General features: G+C 39.0%; 1 protein-coding gene across 2 annotated transcripts; it reads right to left on the bottom strand.

Annotated features, from left to right (window-relative positions):
• Positions 1 to 1,143: 1,143 nt before the first annotated feature.
• POGLUT1 (protein O-glucosyltransferase 1) lies at positions 1,144 to 27,769 on the bottom strand. Of its 2 annotated transcripts, none has more exons than XM_063100333.1 (11): positions 27,724 to 27,769; positions 21,543 to 21,633; positions 20,321 to 20,464; positions 16,259 to 16,394; positions 13,850 to 13,971; positions 8,931 to 8,990; positions 7,598 to 7,697; positions 5,884 to 5,942; positions 4,654 to 4,821; positions 3,903 to 3,959; positions 1,144 to 3,454 (listed from the first exon to the last, which is right to left on the bottom strand). In XM_063100333.1, the coding sequence occupies exons 3-11, from the start codon at positions 20,413 to 20,415 to the stop codon at positions 3,298 to 3,300; spliced, it is 954 nt and encodes a 317-aa protein (XP_062956403.1). In that variant the 5' UTR covers positions 20,416 to 20,464; positions 21,543 to 21,633; positions 27,724 to 27,769; the 3' UTR covers positions 1,144 to 3,297. The 2 variants fall into 2 exon arrangements, with proteins under 2 accessions (XP_062956403.1, XP_062956395.1); XM_063100325.1 differs by lacking the exon at positions 27,724 to 27,769 and adding an exon at positions 22,316 to 22,440.
• Between the last annotated feature and the right edge of the window lie 197 nt (positions 27,770 to 27,966).

The raw sequence follows: 27,966 nt of genomic DNA on the forward strand, positions 1-27,966 counted from the left end.
GGTCAGCAAGTTCCCTTTCCATGCCAGCTTCAACAAATACTGCCTAGGACTGGCCAGTTAGCTTAGTTGGTTAGAGAACAGCCTTGTAACATCAAGGTTAAGAGTTCAGATACCTGTACCAGCCAGTTGCCAAAAGAAAAAAAAAATACCACTCTTGCTACATGTACTACTTTTGGTTATGTTATATATGACATAAAATGTTTCCACACATACACAGAATAAATTTTGAGAACTTCAAGGACCACTTCATTTGCTTATCCTTCAAAGTGTAACTCAATTTTAACTCTACGAAGTTTCCCACCTGCTCCAGTTGGAAATTTCTTCTTCTAAATTCCAAATCCACATCATCTTCATGAATAATCGGCACTTATGTTGCCTTAATCACTTTCCACCTACGATGCCTGTCATCTCAACTCTATCATCTCAACTGCAAAGCTCCTTGAGGTCAGGGAGCTTGCTGTAAACTTTTTCTTATCTTCCACTATTTGTGCACAAGTACATGCTCAAGAAGTATTTGATAAATATTAAACAATTTGTAATTATACTCTTCTGTCCCACCCACACCACCTTACCTCTAGATGCAGTAAGATTATTCTGAGAAGGCATCTTTAGATGTACATGAAGGTAGGTTTTTGTGTATGTGTGTCTTTGTAGTCAGTTTAGGGGTGAAGTGTAGGGAAACCTTTGGAACTGATCCAAATAAGCCCATTAATTTTTTTTCTCTTGGGAATTTTGTACTGTGAGAGCCTGGCAGTCTCTGGAACTGTAATGCAGCAGCACTCTTAGAGACAATCCAAAATTCTTGCTGAGATTCCTGGAGTTGACCTTGTTTCTTCCCTTCCAACCTCTATGAAACCTGTTTAGATTCTGTGAGATGCCCTAAGTTCTGTTGCTTAAACTAGCTAGAGGCAGTTTCTTGTTCTTGACAACTAGGAGAATCTGACCTGATAGAGTAAAGTAGAACACTGACATCACACAGATAATACTTCCAAAATAAAGGAAAAGCATTATTAATGTTACCCAAATATCCCACTTCATTCAAATAAAATTGTTCTCTTTCCTTGAAAAAAAGTGCATCCTTTAGTTCTTTGAGGTGGAAAGGGTAACTCTGGGACCAAGCTAGTATTAATGACAACAACCACTTTCAAATTTGTGGGGATACAAGTTATTTTCAAAAACATACATTTTACATATCATTACATACCATTCTTTGTACAATCTACACTGAGGTAAAGAGATAAACAAATATAAGATCTAAATAATATTTGCTATATTTAAAGACAAAGATAAACTTACTGACTCTTCAAAGGGCACGTGAGGATTTGCATTAATCCAATTCTTACAGTCTTATTCAATCCCCCTTGGAACCAAGGCCCAGGCAATCTCTAAATAGGATCTAGTTAAGCCAACCATCTCCATCCATCCATCCGCCCACCCACCTACCCAGCAACAGTTCTTTAGTTTACTCTTTGCTAGGCACTGTGCTGAATAAGAGAGACATCAAGATGAGTACATGGTTCCTACCCATCAATAAGCTCACTGAAACAGTTAAGTACAGTGCAATGTGATGTCATATAATACAGCCATGAGCAAAGTGTTATAGTAACCCCTAACTGCCTAGAGGAACGAAAGAAAAGATTCGGAGAAAGAGAAGGTGATGTTTGAGCTGCAACTCTGAAGCAAAATGGGAAACATTCCCATGAAAATAAAACTTCGGTTCCTAATCAAAGGACAGCAAATTTTGTTCCCATTTTAGAGAAATATGTAAATACAAAGAGAGTGATTACACCTAGTAGGGCCTCAGAGAGACAAGGCAAAACCACAGCACAACTTGGAAATCTGAACTGCCTATTGCTAGACTCATAGCACCTAAGGACATGGTACCTGTAAATCGTTAGTACTCCAAAAAAAAGAAAGACACTTTACACAGGTGTCTGCCTTACTCCATGCCATGATCTTATAAGGGATGTTCAACTTCTCTAAGAAAGACCTTAGACTTAAAATTTTGTGGGAGTTAAAAAGGCCAAATATATTTTGAAAAATGGAATAAAATCTCTTTTTATGTGACTGAATATCACGTTTACTAATTTTGAAACAATACCAAACAGTTAAGAGACAAAGGACAGAGTTGATTTCTCTGTGAAAAGGCTGGGCCTAAGGGACGAGATTGTTCGAAGTGGCTAGACTACACTTTAATCTAAACATTTTTCTTCATTTTTGACTATGTTAGGGAGAACAACCTGAGACATTAAACTACCAATCAAATGTCTCTTTCAAAAAGGGAAAAAAGGAAGAAGGAGGCACTCCAGCATGGATTTGCACTAAAACAAGTATCTCCTATATAAGTAAGCATTAAAGTTGAATGCTCTAAATTACCAACTTAATGACATATTCGCATATGAAGACTCCTCATGGTCCCTGCGAGACATTGAGAGTGTGGACGACTCCTGCTGCTGCCAATTTAAAAAGGAAAAATATTAAGGCTGTGCAAAGAGTGAGGAAGAATTGCTGTTCCTTTGTGTACAGTTACGTACAGTTCCTTTAAAGAGGATTACTTCCTAAATTTATTAAGAGGTTTTTGTTTGTTTTTCCTTTAGAGTGACTATAAAAAGAAGGGCATGAAGGCACAAAAAGGGAACATGAAATCCAATTGCAATAATTACTCATGCAATTGGCCCCTTTCTCTGAGGCATTACAGAAACCTCCTGAGTAACAAAGAGTTTATGCTTTTACAAAAGAGAACTCCTATATCACTGCATGACACAGCTATTGCTTCCTTATACGTTTCAGGAAATGATCCCCAAATATTTTTCACAAACCCGATAGGGTTTCATACATTAAAGTAAAGAAACAGATCAAGCCTAGAGTAACTTCAGAATTGCGGTGGTGAGTTGTTGCAGTTTCAAATGATGAATTATCTGCTCCAAATATTGGGACAAAGGGTATCATCACATGGGCACAGTCAGTTTCACAGTGATTAACATACACATGTGGATGATTTGAGGCACAAGCTGTGACTGGTCCTAAGAAAATGAAAGGTAGAATCAGGTTCAAAATCCACATCTCATAATTTCAGGTCCTTATTCAGCCAAAGAGTTGAGCTGCTTCATATCTGTGTATTATACACATTTTGGATCTTTCTCAAGAGTTGCTCTGGGTGCAGCATGATAAGGAAAATCAGATATTTGGCTTGATGAAAGGTATTCAAGGTATAGGTGCCATGCTCATGATAAACTTCTCACCACAGGATATCTGAGATCTGCTGCCACAGAGAGGACTATGGTCCTATGATGACTTCTAGAGTTCAGTTTTCAAAATTTTGGGAATAATCTGATCATAGCCTTTTCTTCTTGTTACATTATAGGACAGGAATTTAGAGTATTCAGTCAAGAGGTTCTCCCAGTAACAGATGATGTCATCCATCTGCAAGTGGTTCATAATAAACTGGCTTCCCCTAGAGAAAAGATTAACAAGAATATTTTAAAGCACAGAATATAATAGCAGTCTACATTTGATGTTTATCTTGTCCTAAGCACTATTCAGAGTACTTTATATGAATTAACTTATTTGATCCTCAGAACCAACCCTATAAGCCATCATATCCACATACATACATTTAGCAATAGAACTTAATATTATTTTCCTTAAAAACAAACACATATAAACAGCCAATGCTCATAAAAAATACTTGACTACCTCAAAGATTTTAGTCTATTCCTACAAAGCTTAGGACATATATGAATGTGTGTATATGTTTTCCCCCCAGGACAGCTTTAATTCTGAATTATCTCTGTATAATGATGATGAAATACAGATATCATCATGGTAACAATATTCAGATAACTTTAGCTAGGACAAAATGGGAATGATAAAGTGGAAAAGGGACAATGAACAGAACTTACCTTTCAGCAATTTCTTGGGCTACATCATCATTTGCTTTTACAAATTGCAAAAGCTCCCTAAAATGAGAAGAATTATTAGACTCCAAAATATAGACCAAGCATATTAGTACTAAGAAAGACCACAGATTGAAATCTGGTTAATCTCTAGATATGTGGAAGGTGGATTATTTCCTTAAAGCAAAGATTTAGGGTCCTCACAGGAAGAAAATAAAAAAAAAAGCCCACACACAGGTTAAAGGTAGCCTATTGCAGATTTGGGACTTATATGAGAAAATACAGAAATGTTTGACTATATATATATCCATTATCTCTACAAATTCTTGTTCTGGCCACCAGAAGAGGAAACTGGGCTCACATTTCTGGCCCTTCTCCATACCTCCTCCTAGCTCCTCCCATTATGAGAGGAAATTTGCCTAAGCTTCACTAGGATCATTATCATGCTGTATCTGAAAGTCCCTTTGACAATGTAACAAGATTGAATATCCCTATTTTTAGTCTCTGAGAGATTGGAGCTTTTTCACTTCATACCGTCTGAATGTTACATTTAGAATCAGCATTAAAGCACTTTTTCTAATTAAATCCCACTTACAGCCTACTTGGATAATAATGCAACACTATATATGAAAACCAAGTAAGAGAAAAAAAAGCTTTCAATAGAAATAATCATCAGGCGTCAAGGCCATAAATGGCTGGACTTAGACGCAGATTGCAAGGGTCATTAGAAACTCTGCAATGGGGGATAGCTGCTTACTGCACATTCGAAAGATCTGTTTTGACTGGGATGTAGTGAACCCATGGTTTCAGTTGTGGATAGAAGAATTCCAGCCACTCGTCACCAACATGGAAAACAAGTGAACCACACAGGAAGAGGTGTTTGAACCGGAAACTTGCAGCAACACCCCGAAAATTAAACAGATACCTGGGAAAAAAAGAGCAAAATACATTTGATACTATATGCCTGGTGCCACAAATGTGGCCTTTTTTTTCTTATTTCCTCCTTCCCTTTTCTCCTTTTATAATTCCTTTCCCTTCTCTTTCCATTTTCAGTTTTCAAGGACACATTAGTATGTCTGTGGGATTTCCATGAACTTCTTATTTTTCCCAGGCTGGGGCTACAGGTTGTTCTGGGAATGTCAGGGTGAGGGAAAAAAGGGGACGCTTTCTCCAGACAGTAACTGATAGGGTCAGGAACTGGGTGCTGGGGAGACAGCATACAAGGCTCAGGAGGAAATGACAACTTATCGTAGACCTGGGACAAATTTGAGAAAATAAAGACATGTTTAATAGTATACATCAAAAATCAAGAATGAAAAAATGTTTTCACAAGCTTATATAGGCCTAATGTCTCTAACTAGTCACGGCTCTCAAAGCCCTTTTTCCTCTAGCATACCCCATATGGTCAAAGGTATCCCATTTCTTGGACATTATCCTCTTCTCCTGAAGTCTGGGGAGAAGAACAAGAAATGCCCCTTGGAAAAAAGCTATCTTACAAAAGAACATTTTCTTCTTAGCCTTTCACATGCATGCACTCATCTCTAGTCAGAATTGCTATTACCCTACAGCTCCCACTGTGTGTATAATCAGCATCCCTCTCTCTGAATCCCCCCACTGACCTCCTCCGCATGGGTTTTACCTGTTCATCTAATTGTTAGTCCTGACATTTAATTCTAATATTTACTAACTTGATAAAAATTTAATCTAATTTCAACTCTTAGGTGGGTGGGGCATGGAGAGAGGTAACCCCATCACTTTGATTACTAGCATGCAAGCTCTCTGGAAGCAGGGACCATGTTTCATTTGTCTCTACAGTGCCTGAAGAACGCAGGTCAGTACACAGCAGGCCCTCAGTGAAAGCCAGCTAAATGAATTAGTGCCACTTCATACACTTCAGCTGGGCATTAGTATTAAAGTTTCACCCAAAGTGAAACTATTTCAAAAGCAATATGGAAACCAAATGAGTCAGGAATCCTGGAAGTCTTACTTGTATTTGCAGTGATCCACAAGATGGACATCCTTTGCAGCTGGTTTTCCCAGGGTATCCTTTTAGTGAAAAGGAAATTATTAGTATTAGTAGTAATGACATTTATTGGCAACCACTGTGCAGCAAGCACTGTTAAACATTTTGTCAACATTACCTCATTTAAGCCTCATAATAAACATACTCAGGAGGCATTATTATCTCCATTTTATAGAAAAGGAAGCCAAGGTTATGAGTTAAGAGACTTACTTGCTTAGAGTCACACAGCCCTAAGTTGAATTAGGGTTTTAATTCAGGTCTGTCTGATTTGAGCTTAAGCTCACCTGAAGCCATGATGCCCTCCTTTGAACTCAGAGGTCATGATTTGCAGCACATTTCATTCTGTGTAAATTACACACACAGAAGGTAACAAGTGCTGGCTGGCGGGCTTAGGGGTATAGCCCATATACAAATTGTACTGAGCATGCAAAGTATTTAAAAATAAATATTCAGACCACTGCCAACATTTATAGGTGGTAGAATATTTCTTGCAAAAATCTAGATTTCCAACTTTTCTTGGAGGGAAAAAAAAAAAAAAAAGGAGATCTGGCAAACTGGGCTCCTGTTCCCACTTGGCAGCAATGGCCTAGAGCTCTTAGTGCTCTTTTGCTCAGGTGATGTAAAGGACTGAGCAAAACATCACCTGAGAGACCCTGAGGGCATCTAAGTTTGAGACCGCCATGTACATTCTGCCCCCTTAGCAGATGGTAAACTCCTTGATGAGGGGAACAAGACTTGATGCTTTTGCAACCTTCCACACAACTTGTGTGTTGAATAAATACTTTTTTCATATTTTTATTATTTTCATAAACTCATTGGCTCCTGTCTGATTAAAACTGTATCAAAGAATACATGCAACTCAGATATACCTAGTTTTCCCCAAGAAGTTTAAAGCTCTTTCTGACAGCATCCTCATATGGTATATGGAAATTCAGATGAGTAAATTTACGGCTTTAAGTTCTTTGATTAAGGCAAGAAGTCACAGAGTTTAGAAGACAGAGTTGAACCCTAAACTGAAGATCCCAATTTTTGGCTTTATCTTAGAATCACTTGGGGAGTTTTAAAGTTATGATTCCTGGACCCTATCCCCAGACATTCTGAATCACTTGATTCATTTTTAAAGCTCTCTGGTTTAAAAGCCAGGGGTGAGAACTACTGGTTTAACACAGGGGTTGGCAAACGACAGCCCATAGGCCAAATTCAACCACTGCTTGTTTTTGTATAACCAATGGATTAAGAACAGTTCTACATTTTCAAATGGTTAAAAAAAAATTTCAAATTTCAGCACCCATAAATAAAGTTTTTATTAGAACACAGCTGTGCTTATTCATTTACATATTGCCTGTGCTGCTTTCATACTGCAAAGGCAGAGTTAAATAATTACAACACAGACTGTATGACCTACAAAGCCTAAAGTATTTATTATCTGGCCCTTTACAGAGACGTTTGTGACCTCGGGTTTAAACCTTCATAGTAGTATAATATACCAGTCATAATATGGCCAGAAAAGCAATGTGAGATTGAAAAAGGAGAATTTACATATATGCTAATACTGGTTCATGGAACTTTCTCTACATTCATCTCACCACTAAGAGGAAACCTAATCCCAAATTCTACCCAGGTCGCAATGTTCTTTGAGTTAGAATGTTCACTGCTGTAGTTCTATTCAGTTGATTACTTTCATAGATTTCCAGGCCTGGTTCTTGGTGTATTCTGCATCAACAAGTTTTGGATTTTTCCGAGATAGAAGAATGAGAGGATCTCGTTCTGGACTTGTCCTATAAAAGAAACACATGACAAAACCATGTGGCCTATACCATAATACTGTTCCCAATCTCTGAAAGGTGAGCAGTACTAGGACCAAGTGCAATAACTTTATGCATAGAGGCACAATTCATGGTTACTGTGACAGCAGAGGGGGTGGATACTGAGTACTGAAGCATCTAGGTGGTCCAGGGCTGTTCCCACTTTTATCCTTTAGGGATGGGCAGTGTTTGGCCCTTCTCTGCTTGCATCTGGTTTTTAAGGATATGTCGTTCTGGTCACTAGAGCTGTAACCCAGAACTGATTTCCCTTTTAGGAAAGTTCAAGGAGCCTCTATAATCATTGGTATTCATAACTGTGTGACCTTCCCAGAAAAATGCACATATCCCCACATAATTTCAAGGAGGTCCAAAGACTCTTGAAGCCCAGGTATGAGCCCCAAGTTAAGAATCTGTGATCTCAAGATTTGAGAATCAGAGAAGTTTGTAAGGAACAGTAAACAGTGGCTGGTCAGCCCATCTGCATCTTGCAGTTGACTGCCCAAGCAAAGAGGAGGGTAAATAAACACAGGGTACGATCTCTGACAGGGACTCACTGCAAAAACCTTCTCTCTTCCTGGTCTTTTCTATTCAATCTGTTCCACAGATACTTATTGTGTATCTATATACCAGGTATTGTTCTTGGCACTGGGGATATGGAGCTGAACAACACAGACAGGGTCCCCTCATTGCCTTTTCTATTTCCCTCTTCTCTTTCCACCCTGCTTCCCTCTCCATTTTCACCAGTCTCAGTCTGTGCTCTAAACCCCTATTTGGCAGCCACATGGTCTGATGAAAAAGGCAGTCAGGAAATCTGGTCATGATTCCTGCTCTGCACTAACCAGGAGAGTGACTGTACTGTGGTATGGTCATAAGCTACTCCTGGGAAACTGTAAACACAAAGACACCCATCTGTTCTGTTCAACACTATACAGTACAGTCAATGCTCAACGCGCTTGTGCACTGTGTAAATGTCTGTTGAATGACTGGAAGGATGAAATTTACTTCTTTGAATTTCACTTCAATTAAGAATGATTTGGGCAAATAATTTGAATTCTTCTCTAGTCTAAGATTTTCTGATTCTACATTTATTTTTTAGTTATCTTAGCTTTCCCTTTAAGATACAGAGTTTGTTATAACCTCAGGATTATTATAATTTACATATTACTTGGAACAATATCTTTGTAAAATGTTATAAAATATAATCACCTCGATCCTCGGAAATATGCTGTAGAATTTTTCTTTTTCCATGGCCACTGTGCTGCTGACCTAAAAAGACAGATTTCTATTAGTTTCTATGCTTTCTTCTCAATTAAATAAGGATGTGTTTTAATCACTTTTGAAGGTTAGTTCAGACCTCATATATTTAAAGAAGTCTGATCAAAGCTACTCAAAAGAGAAAGACCTAAATGACGCTATGTTTCCTTTTGCTTTCTTTTCATTGCTCTAGAGGTGTTAGCCAGTAATATTAACCAATCTATTGCCCCATTAATAAGTTAACAACATTGAAAGAAAAGCTCTCAAACCCTGAATGACACGTTTAGGGCTGTTTAATTTGGCAGAATGAGGATTTCCTCTCTACTTGAACTAAAATGTTAATGATAAAATTAATATATGAAGAGAACTGCAAAAAATATCAAATTGAATGATAGGGAAATCACTCTGACTTCATGTTTTGGATGTGTAAGAGGTGTCATCAGATTCAGTCTGATATTTGCAAAGCATCCTGGTATTCTTAAAACTGTACTCAGTGCTCTATAAAGTCCCTGAAACTCGGGTCTCAGTACACATTACCATGACCAGCCTTCCTTGCTGAAACTGCTAGCTCACAGATGCATCACTCTTAACTTTCGTCGTATAAACCCTCCCTGCACAGAAGTCTGCTCAGCGTCTTCCTCTGAAAAAGGAGAGGAAGGCTGAACTGAAGTTAATGAAGGATTGGTGGGCTAAATTACAGTAATGGAGAAACTTGGGATAAACTTTCTAGGTATAGGTCCTTTTCAGATACGTATAGTGTCATGTTACTCATTTTTACTACCTGAAAGCACTGCTCAGAATTTTCCAGGCCCTCAGATTTCTCCCATTACCTAACCTGGCTCATGCTCTAGCCTCTTCTTGCTGGATCACCCTTTACCTGATTCTCCAGCCCATCAGTCCATGGCCAGAACTATCTTTTGTTTCCCCCCATACTTCTCCTACCAAAATACAAACACTATAGCACTGGATTTGTTTGGTTTTAGTAGAAAAATGATACATGCTCATTATTTAAAATTATAATAGAAAAGAATAAAGATAAAAGTAAAAAAATATCATCTGGAATCTCCTACCCACAGATAAATATAATGTTTTAGTGAAGAATTTCCTTCCAATCATCTTTCCATATTAGTGGCTGTCAACTGGGGATGATATCCACCTCCCACCTCCCCCCTGCCCCCCCCCATACATTTGGCTATGTTTGTAGACATTTTTGATTGTCACTACTGGGGGATTGCTACTAGCATTTGGTGGTACAGGCCAGAGATGTTGCTAAACATCCTGCAATAAATAGAACAGCACCCACAACAAAGAATTATCCAGCTCAAAAAGTCAATAGTACCAAGACAAAACCTTGCTTTATTGAACAGAGGTTATATCATACATGCTTTTAGGTAGCCTTCTTAACGGGAAATATATTATGAATAATAATAATAGCCAACACCTATATAGCACTTACTATGTTCCAGAAACTATTCTAAGTGCTTTATATATATCAAGTCATTCTCACAACCCCATGAGGTAGGTTTTATCATCTTATTTTACAAATGAGGTCCTTGAGGTTAAGCAACACGCACAGAGTCACAGAGCTAATAAGAGTCAGGATTTGAACCCAGAGTCCCGGTTTTTAAGCCCTAATCTACCTTGCCTTTCCATTCATGCATGGTATTCCATTTTACAGTCATGACATAAATTCACTTCCTCCCTTATTAATGGGCTTTTAGGTAGTTTCCAACTTTTTGCTCTAAGAAACAAGATCGTAGTGAACATCCTTAAATAAACATCTTTGCACACTTTTCTAATTAATTTCTCAGGATACAGTATGGAAGTGGAATGGCTGGGTCAAGAGATATATACATTTTCAATTTGGGGATATATTGCCAAACTACCTAACCAAAACTACATCAATTTATACTCAAAGTTACTTCTCTTCATTTCCTTGGTCTCTGAGAAAGCTGTATTTAATATACACAGACTTGAACTGTATACCTTCACTGTTTTTTTCCTCCATCGTTCTCCCTACTACCTACCCACCCCTCAAAAGACCTACGTTAGAACTTTTTTCTCCAGACAAGTGCTAATGATGGCAACCACCACAGCCTGGTGCTGCCCCAGCCCTCCTTTTTAAAACCCCTCTGGCAGTAGAAGAAAAAATCTTTAAATCTACAGGGAACATTGAATTCTTCTACAGAGTGAAAAGTAAGTCGATGGGGACAAACTCCCAAGAGATTATAAAAATAGAAAAATGGCAGGCAGACATCAATGCAGATATATAAACAAGCAGATTATTAAAGTTTCAAGGTAAGAAATAAAATCCACATTGCTAGAGATTCTTCTGAATGGAGGGCTCTAAAAAACAAAATTGTAATTCTATAATCATGAGTAAATTCAATTGAGGAATAAGAGGGGAAGGTATCAAAAGAAAAAAATGCTCAGATAATATTAGATTTTAAAACATATTCTATCTCCCCAAAGATTGCTTATTAGTCCACACGGGGGAAAACAGTAACTACACAGTGGAAGAACTGGATAATATCTCAACCAAGTGATCAAAATTAACATCAGTAAAGAGAGGTGGATGAACACAAAATCACTTATGTAAGGATTTGAGCCAGTAACACATAAACTGAATCTAATCATAAGGAAAGACAAAAGCAAACTGAAGAACATTCTGTTAAAAAAAAGTAGCCTGTATTCTTCAAAAAAGCTGATGTCATGAAAGAGAAAGACTGAAGAGCTGTTCCAGATTAAAGGAGACTAAAGAGACATGACAACTAAATGTGGTATGTGATCCTGGACTTTGTCCTATACTGGAGGGGGAAAATGCTCTACAGGATATTATTGGGATTAAGGATTGTGTTAATATTGAATTTGCTTACTGCAGTGCAGTTATGAAAGAACATCCTTGTTCTTGGGAAATACACATTAAAGTATTAAGGGGTAAAGAGTCATAAGGTATGCAACATACTCTTAAATAGTCCAGAAAACAACAAACTATGTATATATTACATATGTAGCCTAAACACCCATCAAAGGAAATATCAAAGTAAGCTATTATCAACGCAATGGAATACTATGCTGCTGTTAAAAACAATGAGGTTGTTTCATATGTACAGACATGGAAAGATTACTTAGAAATACCAATAAGTGGGGAAAAAGTTGCTTAGGTTATATATATTTGTAAATTTTTATGAGCATGTATAGGTTCCATAATCTGAAAAGAATATTTTTTTAAAAGAGTTTTAAAAAAGGAGCCGTACAGCAGGAAAGGAGCTATGAAAAGAAGGAAGAATATAAAAAGGGTATTTATGAGTACCTGAAAAAAAAAGAAGGGGGAATTAGAAAACTCAGGCCAAAGCCAAGAATAACTTAGAGAAAAGAAAGTTAAAGACTTTCCCCCAGCCCCACCCCAAAGAAATTATGTTCAAAACCAAAAAATAAACAAGAAACAATGGTATCAATGTCTGGAGAACACAAGTAACATTAACTGGCCAAGTGGACTGGATAATGCACCCAGAAACCTGGACTTCAGGCCCAGATTTGCTTCTCACCTGGACCAAGTCACTTAACCTCTCTAAGCCTTCATTACCTTATTCCTGACAATTCTCAGCTACAGTTCTATGAAATATGAGACTAAGTTATTGCTGGAGTTTGGATGTGTTGTCCCCTCCAAAACTCATGTGGAAATTTGATCCCCAATGTGGCAGTGTTGGAAACTGATTGAGTCATGGGGGTGGATCCCTCATGAATGGATTAATGATCTCCCTGGGGGTTGGGGGACTAATGAATGAGTTCTCGCTCTATTAGTTCCCGCGAAAGCTTGTTGTTTGTAGGACCCTGGCACCTCCTCTCTCTCTTGCTTCCTCTCTCACCATGTGATCTGCTTGTACCCGCCAGCTGCCTGCCACTTTTCCTCCATGAGTAGAAGCAGCCTGAGGCCTGTGCCAAAAAAAGAAGTTTTCTTTTTAAATTACCCAGTCTCAGGTATTTCTGTTATAGCAACACAAAACGGACTAAAACAGTTATTTTTTAAAAAATTTCCAAATTATACCTACTGGAAAAGAGACTCATTTTTTACCCAGAGGGCTCTAATTGCCACTGAAGAATGTGGTTCCTTCTTCACTAAGGAGACATTCTCATAATACCCTTTGAATCTTCAGCCACACTTAGGAGAGGCGAGACATATTTGTGGAAGTAAAGTTGAATTAAATTATTGCTTTCCTTATACCTAAGAGAAGACCTATAAAGACTGTTTCTGTAAGTTCCCTGATGACACACCAATGTTGTTTGAATCATTAATGTAAAATGTAGCTAGGTAAGAAATACCTACAGCTTGGATGACCTAGACAATCTAAATTCTGAAATGCTGGCAGAACGGTGTCAACAGGCCAAGGCATGTCTCAGTCATGAATCAGAGAGGGTCTGGAATAAGCTTGCATTTGAGATACTTACGGGACATTTATGTTCCCTCATTCCACCTAAAGTACTTAGCTCTAAATCATCAAGTACCTTTATGTTCTTCTAGGAAATTTTCTATCCTCCCCACAAGACTGTCATTCATTTTTCTGATTATGAATGTAATTCACTATTATTTAAAGAACCTTAAAACTACAGAAAAATTTAAACAAGAAAACAAAAGGCTCCCAGAATGCCTTCCACAGAGGCATTGCTGATAGTTTAGGATAGATTCCTCTGCCCTTTTCTATGGATATGTAAGTATTTTTATACACATACAAAATTACTATGCTATAAACAGGTTTTTTGGTTTTTTTTCAACTTAAAAGTTAGTCATTTTAAAGTAAATAATTGGTTATATTCTATGGCTTAATTCAAGAAACAAATAGAAAAAAAAAAAACCTCTTTAAAAGACCTACCTTACCAGATCTTCTCTGAAGAGGTCCCACCGTCCAAGACCTGTAGGATAAATTGGCCAAACAGCAGGTCCCCCTTCCCAAAATGTCCAAGCAGGATACATGATATCATGGTACTCTGATGTCTTTGACAGAAATAGAGAAGTTGTTCTAAATCAGTATCTGAACAGAGCAAGAAGCAGCAAACTGCATTCATGCCATAGGATTTGGACAAAGGTCTTGCTCTATTCACAATGCCAACAATATACTTTCCCTAGTCTGCAGAGTCTAGGCTCTAGATACCAAAAGACAAAAGTGATCATGGATTAAAATTCATGGGCTCACTGAGCCCCAGAATTTAGAATCAAACTAAATGTCAACTTTTTCAGTTCCCCAATATTATTTTTCTAGAGTATACACACTATTAAGGTTTTTAGCTTAAGGAAATATACCCAATTCTGAATAATCACAGAGCTCTCTCACCACTTAACTGCTATTGTACTTGGAATTTATACTGTCTTACCAGGTCTTGGTTATTTTCTAGTAGGTCTTCTGAGAGCAAGAAGCAGGAAATACAGCACAATGGTTAAGAGCGTGGGCTCTAGAGACATATCATATCAATTTGAATGCTGACTCCACCTCTTTACAACTCTAGGCAAGTTAATGGGGCTAGCCAATCAGATCAGTTGGTTAGAGCTGGGTGTTGTAATACCAAGGTTAAGGGTTCAGATCCCCTTAATGGCCAGCCACCAAAAAAAAAAAAGAGAGATTACAACTCTAGGCAATTTACTTAATCTTCCTATACCTCAGTTTCCTTATCATTGTAATAGGGGAAATAATAATATCAATAATACTATTTACCTAATAGGCTTATTTTGAATATTAAATGAGTTGATACATGTAAAAAGCTTAGAACAATATCTGGCACAGAACAAATACTTAATAAGTGTTGGCTAGTATTACCCAACACTGTGGCACTGTTGAGCTCACACTGTTTGGCCAATAAATTCTTAGTTATTCATTGGCTGGTGTCAAAAGTGCCAATGGGAAGAATGGGGGAGGGAGTGTTACCACACATCTTTTGAAGAAATTTTGAAACAATCTGTTCACTTTTTCTGTTCAAAATCTGTCCACTGATAAACCTCTAACTCTACTGTTTCTTCCGCTGGAATTACGTGTGTAATATAGTGTTTGCCTTCTCTCAGATACTTAAAACAATGGCAACAGAAGCTGCATAATTAACTATGAAGTTGACAGAGTAATATCCCTCCCTTGGAAACTAGAAGTCACTTATTAAAAAAAAGGAGGGAAGTGAAGATGAAAGAAAAGTTAGCACACTGATGGTCATATTTTACTATCCACAGAAACAACAGACAAATAACAAACACAAAGTCCTTACTGACTTACTTACATGGGAGCCTCTATCTGTTCTTGTGGGAGAGTTGCACATAAACAATAGAACTAAACACTTTTCAGAAATGAGGCTAAACCACGGGAAATGCAATATAAATGTAGCATCAGCCCATTCGCAATACAGGGAATAAACCAGTCTGGAGAGAAAGTAAACTTGATAAAGAAAAAGTGGGTATAAAAGGTCCCTTTGCTCTGGAGAAACCAAATCAGAAATGGTGTTCCTCTTCTCAGCGTCCACAGGTGTTTCCTAATCCCACTCTTCCTCCATAGAATCTTCCATCCACTCTCTTCTCGCCTCCCCACCCCCACCCCCAAATGCTTTCATACATAGTCTCCAGGGAACCAAGACCTGTCCCTGCCAATACACCATTTGCATGAACCCGCACAGTGACAAGATATTCACTGTCCCAAGTTCTACAAGCCCACAGGTGTATCCTAGATACTCCTATCCTCTGCAATGAGTGCAAAAGATCATCTTTTCTCATAACCCTCTTGGCTATCCCAGGCCTATCCCCTCAATGCGCTACTTAGACACAAACTGGGTAGAGTTATCTGGCACCTTCAGGTTCACTTTTAGCCATGCTGGGCCCCTGAAATACAGTGATAGGACAAACGATACCCAGCATTATGGCTGATATATACATTTTTGGAGCTCAACTACTTTTTTTGAGTGAAGGTATTCCCTAACTCCAAGCCCATGAGCTTTCTTGGACTGTTCTCTTCCCTACTCTGTAGGATCTCTGAGCCCCACCTGCGAGGTCTTGTAGGTTCTTCAGGTCTCTCACTTCCTAGCCTCCATTCCTAGCCCTACAGACACTTACGCAATCTTACTCACATTACTTATGTACGGGTCCTCAACTCCATCTTCTCAGTCTTACTGCTCAACTACTGTGACACTAACAGGTACACAGACCCATTCCTGGACCTCAGGCCTCATCCTCATCCTTACTCATCAGACTCTGTCATAGGACAATGATTTCCTGCTCATCCATTCCCCCATGTGGCTCTTCCTGTACATACCTTACTGAAGGAGAAGACTGGGATGGCAGGCTCCATCCATTTAGGAACCTGAGGATAATCTCGTACATTGATCACCATCTCCATGTCAGGGAGGCGCCCGATAACTTCCAAAATAAAGTGTTCAACACCACTACACCTGTCAACCAGAAATACCACAAATTCACCAGAGCAGGGCCTACGGGCTCTAGGACAAGGCAGGGCCCCCTTCACACTTTAAAGTAAAAAATCAGCCAGTGTTCAGAACATCAGCCAGAAAGCAATGCTTCTAAAGAGACTATTGTATAAGTTATCATTCCTAGCTAAGCTGCTCCAGTTTACAATACTTAGTAAAGTTTTCCAAATAAAACATCATAGCATTGAAGGGAATATTATTGCTACTCCTACTACTTCTCTATTCATTCCCAGTTTATTTTCTTTATTTCCCTTATATGAATTAGTTTGACTAGTAGTAGGCAAGATACAAATTTTGATGAAACTAGCAAAGCTAATTTTCTAACTGTGTTCATCTGCTTTGCTTCTCACAAAGACACCATTTTTATTTCCACTACAATTAAGTCTTACTGTTTATGAAGGAAAGCTAGAAAGGCTTTCATTACCTTCAACCAGAATATAGAACACTATCAAAATCAGTTTTGGGCTGGCCAGTTAGCTCAGTTGGTTAGAGCATAGCCTTATAATACCAAGATCATGGGTTCAGATCCTGGAACTGGCCAGCTGCCAAAAACAAAACAATCAAAATTACTTTTGCAAGCCAGAGAAAGTGTTACGTACATGACCATGAATACTGTAACTTTGCTTTCTGACAAGACTCATTGAACATCACAAAGGACTTCTTAAAAGAAAGAGAAGATACACTGACAGTTTAGCTTTGTTTCTGCCCCATCCTTTGAGGTCCTTACCAGCCCCATACTAGGGGCGGTGTTTTAAGGCTTGGTCAAAATTTTCTGGCAGCATGGAAATGGCTGACTTAAAATTTTGTTTTATATATAGAGAGAAAATTGTTTTATATAGACAGAGATAACTGCAAAAAATATCAGTGGTTCATAAATACAGGAAAAGATGCTTAACTGTATTAATAATGAAGAAATGCCAATGAAACTAGATGCCAATTTTACCTATCTGATTGGCAAAGATCAAGACGTCTGATAAAACACAGTGTTGGCTGAAGGTGTGAGATCTATTCAGAGCACGTGATGCAGGTGGTGGAAGTGTAAACAGGCACAACCTCTTTGGAGGACAATTTGCTTCTATTTATCAAGATTTTAAAAAGACATTAATTGGCCCAGTTATTCCAATTCTAGGAATTTAGCTTACACATATATTTACATGAGTGCTCAAAGGTATATGTACAAGGATGTTCACTGCAGCACTGTTTGCATTAGCCAAAAATAACAAGAGTGTGGTGAGAAATACTTTAAATGTCCATGGATAGAGGACTGAATAATGAAATCCATACAATGGATTATTATGCAGCATGAAAGAATGAGGTGCTCTCTATGTACTCTTATAGAACAATCACAAAACCTACTGTTATATGGAAAAGTAAGCAGCAGAACAGAAGATATAGCATGTTCTAGTTTGCTGATGAGTCTAGATGCTTATAAATGCATAGACTGTTTCCAGAAGGATATATAACAAACTATGCAGGTAGTGTTTTGAAAAGAAGTCTCAAAGAGTAGAGGTCTGGGGGTCTAAGGTGGAAGAGAAACTGCTGTTTCACTGAATAACCTTTTGAGTTATCCACATATTTCACTGCGTGCATGTAATATTCTTTTGATACAAAAAAATCTAGTTAAAAAGTTAAAAAAAATTATCATTGCAATACAATTTACACATTACAGCTAAAACACTTGTATTTTCTTTCATATTCAGCTTTTAAAACAGCACTCACTCATATGCTATATGATTCCATTTATATAAAACTTTAGAAAATAATCATGAGAAAGCAGATCAGGGGATATGTGGGGGGGGAGGAAGATATGAAGGGGGCAGGAGAGAGGGATTGCAAAGAGGCAGAAGGAAACTTTGGTTTTGATGGATATCTTCATTATATTGGCATAAACATACATCAAAACTTATCAAAGTGTATGCTTTTTTTTAATAGACAAATAATAATTGTACATATTTACGGGGTATAATGTGATATTTGAGATATGTTTACATTGTAAAATGAGTAAATTAAGCTAATTAACATATCTCACTTCTCTTATTTTTTTTGTTGTGAAAACATTTAAATTGTACACTTTAAATATGTGTAGTTTATGCCAACCACACTTCAATAAAGCTGTTATTTAAAAAATACAACCACTCCTCATCTTTGATATGATTTAATCTCTAGTGTTGATTAGATGGACCTCTAGTTTCTCAGCAAAATCCCTCAGCTCATCCTTGAAATGCTGAGTTTATATTTTGTTTGGTTCAAAACTGAATTCTTAAAATGTCATACGGATTTCTTAAACTGGATGAATTAAAAGTATCTAGATATAGAATGATAATATTTGTAGCTAGATGGCAATATTTGAGATATTATACAACTGTGTGCATTTCATTAAAGACAGTGGTTGGGAATATTTCATTCTATTTGTATTTTGTCCATCTCTGTTTTCCTTAGTTGTCTATGTAGCTGGGATAAGGCACTTTCAGTTTCATTGGAAATAGACTATTTTATTGCCAATGAAAGACCCTGGGCTCCCTTAAGAACATTTCTAACAACTCATGTTTCTGACTCAAATGCTCTGAGGTCAAGAATAAGACATATGTGCCTTTCACAAACTTTGAAAGTATTTCATCTGGGAATTGTTTTTTTTGTTTTTTGTTTTTTTTTTAAAAGATGACCGGTAAGGGGATCTTAACCCTTGGCTTGGTGTTGCCTGCACCATGCTCAGCCAGTGAGTGAACTGGCCATCCGAACCCATGGCCTTGGTGTTATCAGCACTGTAGCCTCCTAAGTGAGTCACGGGCCAGCCCTCATCTGGGAATTGTGTGAAAACTATTAAACATTGGGTAAACTTTTGAAGTCCAACCATGTCTACATTCATATTTTACTTCTCATTTGTGGAAATTAGAAATTCCTCTATGCTTATACTTTGTATTTAAAGTCTCTATTATTGTCCCAATTAATGAAACAAATGTCTGTTTAAAATACCTTAATGATTTTCCCCACTACAACCTTATTTCCTTCTGACACTATCCAAAATGTAACTGATTTCCTCAGGGTTGTGGGATTATTAAGTGATCTCTTTTTGTTGCTGTTTTCACATATTTTGACAGTAAATATGTATTTATTTGTAATAAAGTTGTTGTTAAAGGCAAATAATATAAATCTTTAAATCTAAATGAATGCATTTTTCTTGCAACACTGTACATTTTACTTTTAATGATAAATAGGGACTGTTTAGAAAGAGAATCTTTAAAAAGGGAATACCATGCCCCTGGGCTTTGTATCTCTTAATTTTATAAAGATCTGAATTAAAAAAAAAAAAAAAAGGAGGGTTATCATTTTGTGTTTGTAATGCTGCCTAAGTCCAACTTCCAGGCTCAGTCTGTGACCCTCCCTGTTCCCCCCCCAACTCTCAGCCCACTGACATGTTACCTCAACTCTCACAGCTGAAGTCCTGGCTACTGTAATTTGCAGCCCTAGTTACTCCTTTTGACTTCATCTCTACTCAAATACTGAGTATCTAGAACAATATCTGGGCCATGAAACACACTAAGTAAATACCTATGCTTCTCCTCCTCCTTCAGCCCATCTTACTCCTGCAAGGTCTCCTCAGCCTGCTTCCTGCAGCTAGTACATCTGGGGAAGGAGGACAAGGGGCAGAGCCCCAGCCAGTACAACCAGTGATGTGCCCCAGCCTCACAAAGACAGAGGAAGCTTTGATGGAGGAGCTGACAAAAAAAATTCCCAGGCAAGGAGAAGAACTTGTCACTATTTTGTAGTCACCCTAAAACATGAGGAGGGATTCTCTTGTCAGTCTCCCGAATTAGCTTCTCTATTAGAACATTAAGTAAGCTAATAAGTAATGATGAGATCAGAAAATACATCCACCTCATAATTCTTACCTCGAGGGAAACATGCAGTCATTCTCTCGGTATAATCTGTTCTTAATGATCTGATAGTGGGTCCCTAGCTTCCGTCTGACTACCTCTGTCATCATCTTCCTGGAGATACCTCCTCGGAAAGTAGTCAGAGCCTCTTCTATGACACTGGCAAAGAATGGGAATCGTCAAGGAAAACAGGCTGAGAAAGCAGTACCATTCTACCTCCTTCCTAAGTGAAATTAGGTTTCATTTCATATTAGAGAACACAGTAAGTTGATGGAAAGAACAGCGGGCAGGAATGAGCAACTCTTCTCCACAAGCACCCTTGGTAATCTAAAACACCAAACACAACAAAGCCATAAAAAGTAAGAAGTAAGTCACTGTCTCTTCTTCCTCCACCTGGGTTGCCCCTCCCTTGCCTGATCCATAGTCTTCCTTCACTATTCATACGACACCCACGTCCTCCCCAGTCGCTGCAGTCCTACTGACATCCCCTCCTCTGGATCCCACAGCAGGTATGGTTTATGCCTTACAGACTAACTCTGTCTGAGTCCCTTGTTCTGGTCTGTCTGGCCTGCACCACTCACACCTACTCCTGCAGCCTGACAGCAGCAACCAGAAATTGCACTGTTTTGAATCCCTTTTAAAGTTCAGTACACAGTAAGTTTCCAATATCATAAGAATCAGGTTAATTTTTTGAGAAGTCAGAATAACATAATGAAGAGCTAAAAAGACCCTGTCATTTAGCTGTGAGCGATGTGAGACCCAGGGAAGTTAAGTGGCTTGCGGGGGGTGGGGGGTGGCGGAGGAATTAGTGGGAGTTCTGAGACTAGAACCCAAGTCTGCTTTGAAGTTTCTACTATACCATGCATCAGCCCTCATGTGCATATTTTAAAGATAACCAACAGGAAATTTATTATTAGATTCACTGACAAATATGTTTATTCCTTCAACTATATTTATTGAGTACTTACTGAGGTCCAGCATGAGGATGAGACACAGACCCTGACCTCAAGAAGCTTGCCGTCCAGTGCGAAAAACAGATAAGCACATGCCCTAAATCCCACAGGGAGATGGCTCAGCGGTAATGCAGAGGCCATCTGGGCCTTTCCTATCCCAGGGCATTTCTTCTTAAAATGCTTGGCTCTCTGACGACTGCAATCAAGGTCTCTTCAGGGATCTTTGGCTACTTCCTTGTGACAAAAACTAAATTCTTAAAGACACATCAAAGAAAAGTACTTACCCATGGTAGCAGCTGCAGTTTTGACTTGAACATGGTTCATAATTCTCCAAAGACCTGTCAATTTGGTCAATAAATACCTTCCATTTTGAACCTTCAAAAAGTGAAGCAAATTAAGAGTTTAACAAAATACCCCAGAACACTCTTATTTGCTAGCAGCAGGCAAGCAGAACCAACAGAAGGTCAAAACTTTCAGAAATCCTATCGCAATCCGCCGGGAAGAATTTTTTTAACTCTCCAGCGCTCACGTCAAGTCTGCTCTTCTGCCCGGGCGTCAGGTATCCATGAAATTGTAAAATTCCCAAGCTGACTGGCCGGTCCTCAGAAGGCTATGGAAACACTGGATAGTGTCAAGGATTCCCACCTTCTACTAATCAAATTCAGCCGCATAAAGAGAACCAATTAAAAGCCACAGACATTAACCCTCCGTTCATCTCTTCTGGCAACACATATACACACACAGGAAATTCTCCCCCCAGCGTGTTTTGGGGAGGTACAGAGTAGCCAAACGGGGCGATACGTGCGGGTTAACAAGGGAATTCCCTCTCCTCCCTATCACTTCGAATTCCGGAGAATGGGTTACTCTCCAGGCGGGGGCAGAGACCCAGACACCCTCACTCTCCGTCCCAGGTGCCTGCTGCCCAGCTCTGCGCTACAGCGGCTACAGCATCCTCCAGGGCTCCGGCCGCGCCGGGGAGTGAGGGGGCGGAGAGCGGCTGCAGACCCCGGCCAGTTCCCGAGCCCGAGCGCCAAGCTCGGCCCTGCCCGGAGCCCACCTGACTCCTTCTGGCGGCCCAGCACTGGTGGCAGAAGCAGCAACAGCAGCCAGCGCCGAAGAGGCGAGCTCGACCGCCCCTCCATGGCCCGCAGACTCGCTGCTGCTTGCCGGCTGCGGCGCCGGCGGAAGCGCGGCCCCGCACAAACATGACGCGAGAGCCGCAGCACGTGGGCCTCGGCCCGCCCCGCACAAAGATGGCCGCGCCGCTCCCCTCCCCCGGCCCCAGCCCGGTCTGCGGCGGAGTTTCCCTGGGAGAGCGGCGCCCGGAAGCTGCGGAGAATGATCACCGGATCAGCTCACTGTCCTCCCTCCCCAATATCCCCTGGGAAAATACGTCTAATACTGGTGATTCCTTCTGTTCTATAACATATTGAAAACTTCTTATTGTCTGTCGCCAGAAACCTGAAGGTCAGAGGGGATACATTTCTTGCCCACAGCTTCACAGTGGCACAGCAGAGCCTTGTCACAAAGCCTGGGCTAGATAGTTCTTTCTACAACATCGAACTGCCTCTTATTAAGTAGCATGGATTTGTTGAGCATGTAAAGGTGTACAGCACCGTTAGACCCCCAAAGGGTCGCAAATAGTTAATAGGTCCCGTTGTAATAGGAATTTATAATAGTTGGGGTGACTTACACATGAGAAAAAAATGGTTGTGTTAAATAAAATTTATGGGAGGCCATTGTTTTGGACTGAGCTCCTGCACTAGGCTCCTACAGACCACACTAGAACTAGAATGGAGTCACAAGTCCTAGTCAAACTGAACTTTAAAATGGGCCAGTTTTTCAGAAAAACAGGAGATTCACAGCAACCAATCAGAAGGGGCCCAGTCCACCTGAGCAGGCATTATAAAGAAGTCACCTGTTTAAAGTCTCTAAGAAAAATAACTGAAATGACCAACCCACTTTTTGGTCCTTATTTATGTCTTTTTCAGCCCTTTTCTGCTTCTAAAGCCAATCCCCTCTGTTCAGCTCATTGGAACACCTTTCTTTTTCACAGATGGGATGCTGCCAATTCATAAAAGTCAATTAGATCTTTAAATTAAATTTGTTGAAATTTTGTTTTTTGACAGTGGGAGTATAGGTATATGTTGACCTAAAAAAGAAACTGAGGCCAAATACATATAGTAAGGATTTATTGAGCCAATATGACGATTGCAACCAGGCAGATGCATAGTCAGGTTGCCTTTAAGAAATGTGTTCCAAACAGGGCCATCAAGGAGCTGCCTGATTTGCTCAGTTGCTGAGAGCATGGTAAATGGTTTGGATACCCTGTACCGGCCAGTTGCCAAAAAACAACAACAACAACAACAACAAAAAAAACACCAGGAAAACAAAGAGGGTCAGCAGAGCTTAGCATTTTATAATCACAAGATGGGAGGGTTGTCAAAGGAAAGAGGACAGCCCCGCCTACTTTATCAGGTTTTCTACTAGTTGAACATGACTTAGATTTGGGATTGTTACTAGGTTACATAAGAATTACGAGAAGCATTCTAAGTTATATTATGGCTTTCTAGTGACATTAAGTCTGCTTCTAAGTGAAACTGGTCTCATGATAACGTTTTCCAGGGCAGGTCAATGTGACTACTGCCTTATCCCAGATCTCCCAAGGGACTACAATTTAGCTGACCTAGTTAGAGCAGATTCTTTTGGTTATTATAGTGATCGTATAACTACAAATATTTATTCAATGTGGAATATACTATAAAGCATATGTACTTCACAGGGCCTGGTTTTCCAAAGCCTTGCAGTTTCAAATATTGACCTTGCAAGGACAGGAAATTTTCCTCAGGCTATAAGTCTCTGGTGTGAGATAAAGAATTGTGGCACAGCAGGTTGCTGGCTCAAAGACAGACTAGTTATTGATTGTTATGTAAAGATACTGAGAAATTGCTATAAGAAGGAATGTTTGCTAAGATCAAGCTTGTGTTGATAAGAACACTTAATTGTCTACTGGAATGTCATCTGGCTTGTTTCACTGAAAGTTACCAGCCTATATTGTTAAACTATAACCCCACCTTTGTTCTCTTCCTGTAACTTCCTGGTCTGGAAAATAAATGCAGGAAGAGAACCCCAATTCGGCATTAATTTTCCCAAGGAAGGGACCCCTCTTGCTGGAGGGTCCTAGGAAAGTTAACCACTTCAAGGCTTCTCACTGCTCAGTAGAGATGGACTTTGAGTAATCCTTTGCATCTCCATCACCCAGGGGAAGTGGGGTGACAAATCCGTGGGGGCAAAGCAACACAAAGCAACAATTCATTGTCTAAAATGTGCATAGTAACATCCTAGGCTTGGTGGAAATACAGAGAAGTATGGTACAAGACCAAATCTGTGCCCCCAAGGAGTTTAGAACTAGAAGACAAATATGCTTTCCCAGAGATAATTTATAATTTAAGGCAACATGTATGTGCTACTGATTTCAGTGGAGGAAAAGATCAATATGATCTGGAAATATGGAGAATGGGGTAGGAGGAATGTATTTCAGGCTGAAGAAAAGGAAATGTTGGAGTTAAGTTGCAGTTAAGGAATAATGTGCTGGAGACACTAAAAATGTGGAAGCTATAATTTGCAGAAGGTGGAGGTAGAATCTGGGTTGACAGTAGTGAAGGATTTAGGATGCATGTTGAGGAATAATGTCAGATAAAATAATGTTTATTAGCTAACAATGGGTCATATCAAAATAAATACTTCATCAAAAGCACATAACTAAGACAGTGTACTATATAGATGAATATTGCAAAAACCTCCACTTTCTAAGTTAGTCTAAAATGAATATAGTGAAGAATAATTTTTTAAAACTTTAATAGGAGTCTTTATTTTCTATAACCACAATTTTCTGTGAGCAGAAAATGGAAATAGCCTTATGTTATAATATCTGTGAAATGAAAATAAATCAGTATTTCAGTATTTTTGCAATTTTCCAATATCTGTGTGGAAAAAGAGCAACAAGAGGTTGGGAGATAAGTAGGTCCTATGCACAGGAGGAATAAAACGTATCTGAATCCAAACGATAACTTTTTTATTTCCTTAACAGGTGATGTAGTTTATTCCAGTGGTTCCTATATCTGAATAAGCACCAGAATCCTACTGGAGCTTATGAAAACCACAGCTTTTGGGTCCTTTGCCAGCCATTAATTCAAAATATATTAAATGGTAGCAACACTAAGTACCTTAACTAAACAATATTCTTTGGTGAAATAAAAATAAGGCTTCTTCTTTAAAGGATAATCATGCCTCGGTTATCTGGGGAAGTAAATACCTATCTGAATAAAGAGACACCTGTAAACATCATTTATTTACTCTTTCAAAAAAGTCTTTGCCAGGCTTCTACGCTGCATATAATTTTTTACAAGTTTCTTACCCACAGAAACAGGGAGCTGTTTCTTGGATCCAAAACAAGATAAAAAAGAAAATGAAGGTTAGGGTTAAAATAGGCTCTTCTCTGTAAAAGAATAAGCAATGAAAATTTCCTAGGATTGATGATAAAGTGATTTTATTAAATTAAAACAAAATTACCTGAATAGAGTAAAATATCTACTGTTACAAATAACATTAAGACATGTGAGGTCTGGCTGGTTTGCTTGCTTGATAGAGCATGGTGCTGATGACACCAAGGTCAAGGGTTCGGATCCCCGTACCGGCCAGCAGCCAAAACAGGAAAAAAAAAAAAAAAAGACGTGAAGTTTCTAAATCTCCCAATCCTATTCCTCACCCCAGTCTTCTCCATTTAAATAAAATGGCACCACCATTCTCCCAGTTTCTCAAACTGTTCTCTTTCCTACCTCTCCTATCAGCAAAAGAGATCTTGAATTTATTCACTTATCTTCATCCCCACTGCTACTATAAGTACCCCTAACTGTCCTCACTTCCATGTCTTCCAATTTTGGCTCCACCATTTAGTAGCTGAGTGGCTTTGGACATGTACTTAATCTGTTTCTTGGTTTCCCCATGTGAAAAATGGAAATGATAACAACAATACTTTCATGGGATTGTTATGAAAATTAAATGACATAATATTTGGAAAGCACATAGAACAGTGCCTGGTACAGAGTTACCATTGTAAGGTCTTCATTAAATAAAAATAAATAATACTTTCTTCTCCCCCAAACACATCAATACAAAGCAGCAAGAGTGATCTTAAATCTTTAATCAAATTGTGTCACTTGCTTATAACTCCTCACTGGTTTCCCACTACACTTAAAATGCAAACACCACGGGTCAAGCTCCTGCCTAAGCCTTCATATTCATTTCATGCCTCATTTCCCTTTGCTTACATGATCCAGCTACACAGGAGGTACAAACTTAAAGTTTGCTTTAAGATTCTCACACATGCCAAGCTTGAACCTTCCTTAAAATCTCTGCATAAATTTTGTTTTCTAACTGGACTGCTTTTCTCTTCTATCTTTGCATCACTGTTTACTTCCCAACCTTTAGGTTCCTGCTGAAATGTCATTGCCTTAGAGAGAGACATCTCAAAATAGCACCCTCATTTTCTACCTCAGCTCCTTATTTGTTGTCTCTATAATACTTACGATTTGTAATTATTTTATATATTAAATTAATGTTTCCCTCATTAGAATATGAGCTCTAGGAGGACAGGGACATATCTGTCTTATTCACTAACACAGTGCCTGGTACACTGTAGGCACTAAATAAATTGAATGGAGGAAGTATGCTGGTGAGCCAACAGAAAAGCAGCAGTTTCAATGTAGCAAGCTAGGAGAGTAAATATGAAAATAAATGTACAAAATTCCTTACACCAAGAGGTGAATCAATGAAAATATGTAATGATCTATGCTGGGTTCTATGTATTCATGAATGAAAGCTTTGTGGTACATTAGGACAGTAGGAATATTTGGGAATATTACTAACTTCAGTGGTTTTGATATTAGTCATTCTGGCTCAGTTCTGGCTCTGCCACTTACTGACCGGGTTATTATCAACGAGTTACTTAACTTCTCTTGACTTCAGTTTCCTCTGTAAAATAGGAACCATAGTAGTATCTATCAAAGGGTTGTGAGATTTATATTAAATGTGTAAAACTACTAGCCCAGTGTCTGGCACAACAACGAAATTCTTAAGATAATCACATAATCGATACAAAGGACTTTCTCTTTTTTTTTTTTTAAAGATGACTGGTAAGGGGATCTTAACCCTTGACTTGGTGTTGTCAGCACCACGCTCTCCCAAGTGAGCTAACCGGCCATCCCTATACGAACCCGTGGCCTTGGTGTTATCAGCACCACACTCTCCCAAGTGAGGCACGGGCCAGCCCTAGGGCTTTCTCTTAAGAAGCTTAAAATCTCTGGACTGAAAGATCTCACAAAAATGCTCCTTTTGACACTCTTTTCTTCTAATAACCAAACTTGGCAGTTCCTGACCTCATCATGAGGTTGCCCACCTCCTTACCTTTTTGTCTGCCACTTCCTCTTGGCGAGGAAAGCCATTCGCCCACGAACCGCCTACTTGTTGGTGAAATCTTGGCTCAAACCTCAAGCAGTGTGAAGCTTTTCTTGGTTTTGATAGCACCGTCGTCCCAGAGTTCATTACAATGTCTTGCGTGCTATCTTGGGACATTGGACGTAATTTTAATGTTGCATTTATTGTAATAAAATGTAATTACTATGTTTTCCTGTTGTCTCTTCCATAGAT

This window comes from Cynocephalus volans, chromosome 1, assembly GCF_027409185.1.
Source record: "Cynocephalus volans isolate mCynVol1 chromosome 1, mCynVol1.pri, whole genome shotgun sequence".
Lineage (NCBI taxonomy): Eukaryota > Metazoa > Chordata > Mammalia > Dermoptera > Cynocephalidae > Cynocephalus > Cynocephalus volans.

Bases quoted from the DNA above. Each gene is read 5' to 3' on its own strand.
- POGLUT1 (XM_063100325.1), bottom strand. From the start codon at position 22,400: ATGGAGGGGCGGTCGAGCTCGCCTCTTCGGCGCTGGCTGCTGTTGCTG. The intron at 13,972-16,258 runs GTATGTACAGGA...TTTCTGTCAAAG, and splicing joins CAGTCTTCTCCTTCAGTAAG to ACATCAGAGTACCATGATAT. The intron at 3,455-3,902 runs GTAAGTTCTGTT...TCTTTTCTCTAG, and splicing joins GCCCAAGAAATTGCTGAAAG to GGGAAGCCAGTTTATTATGA.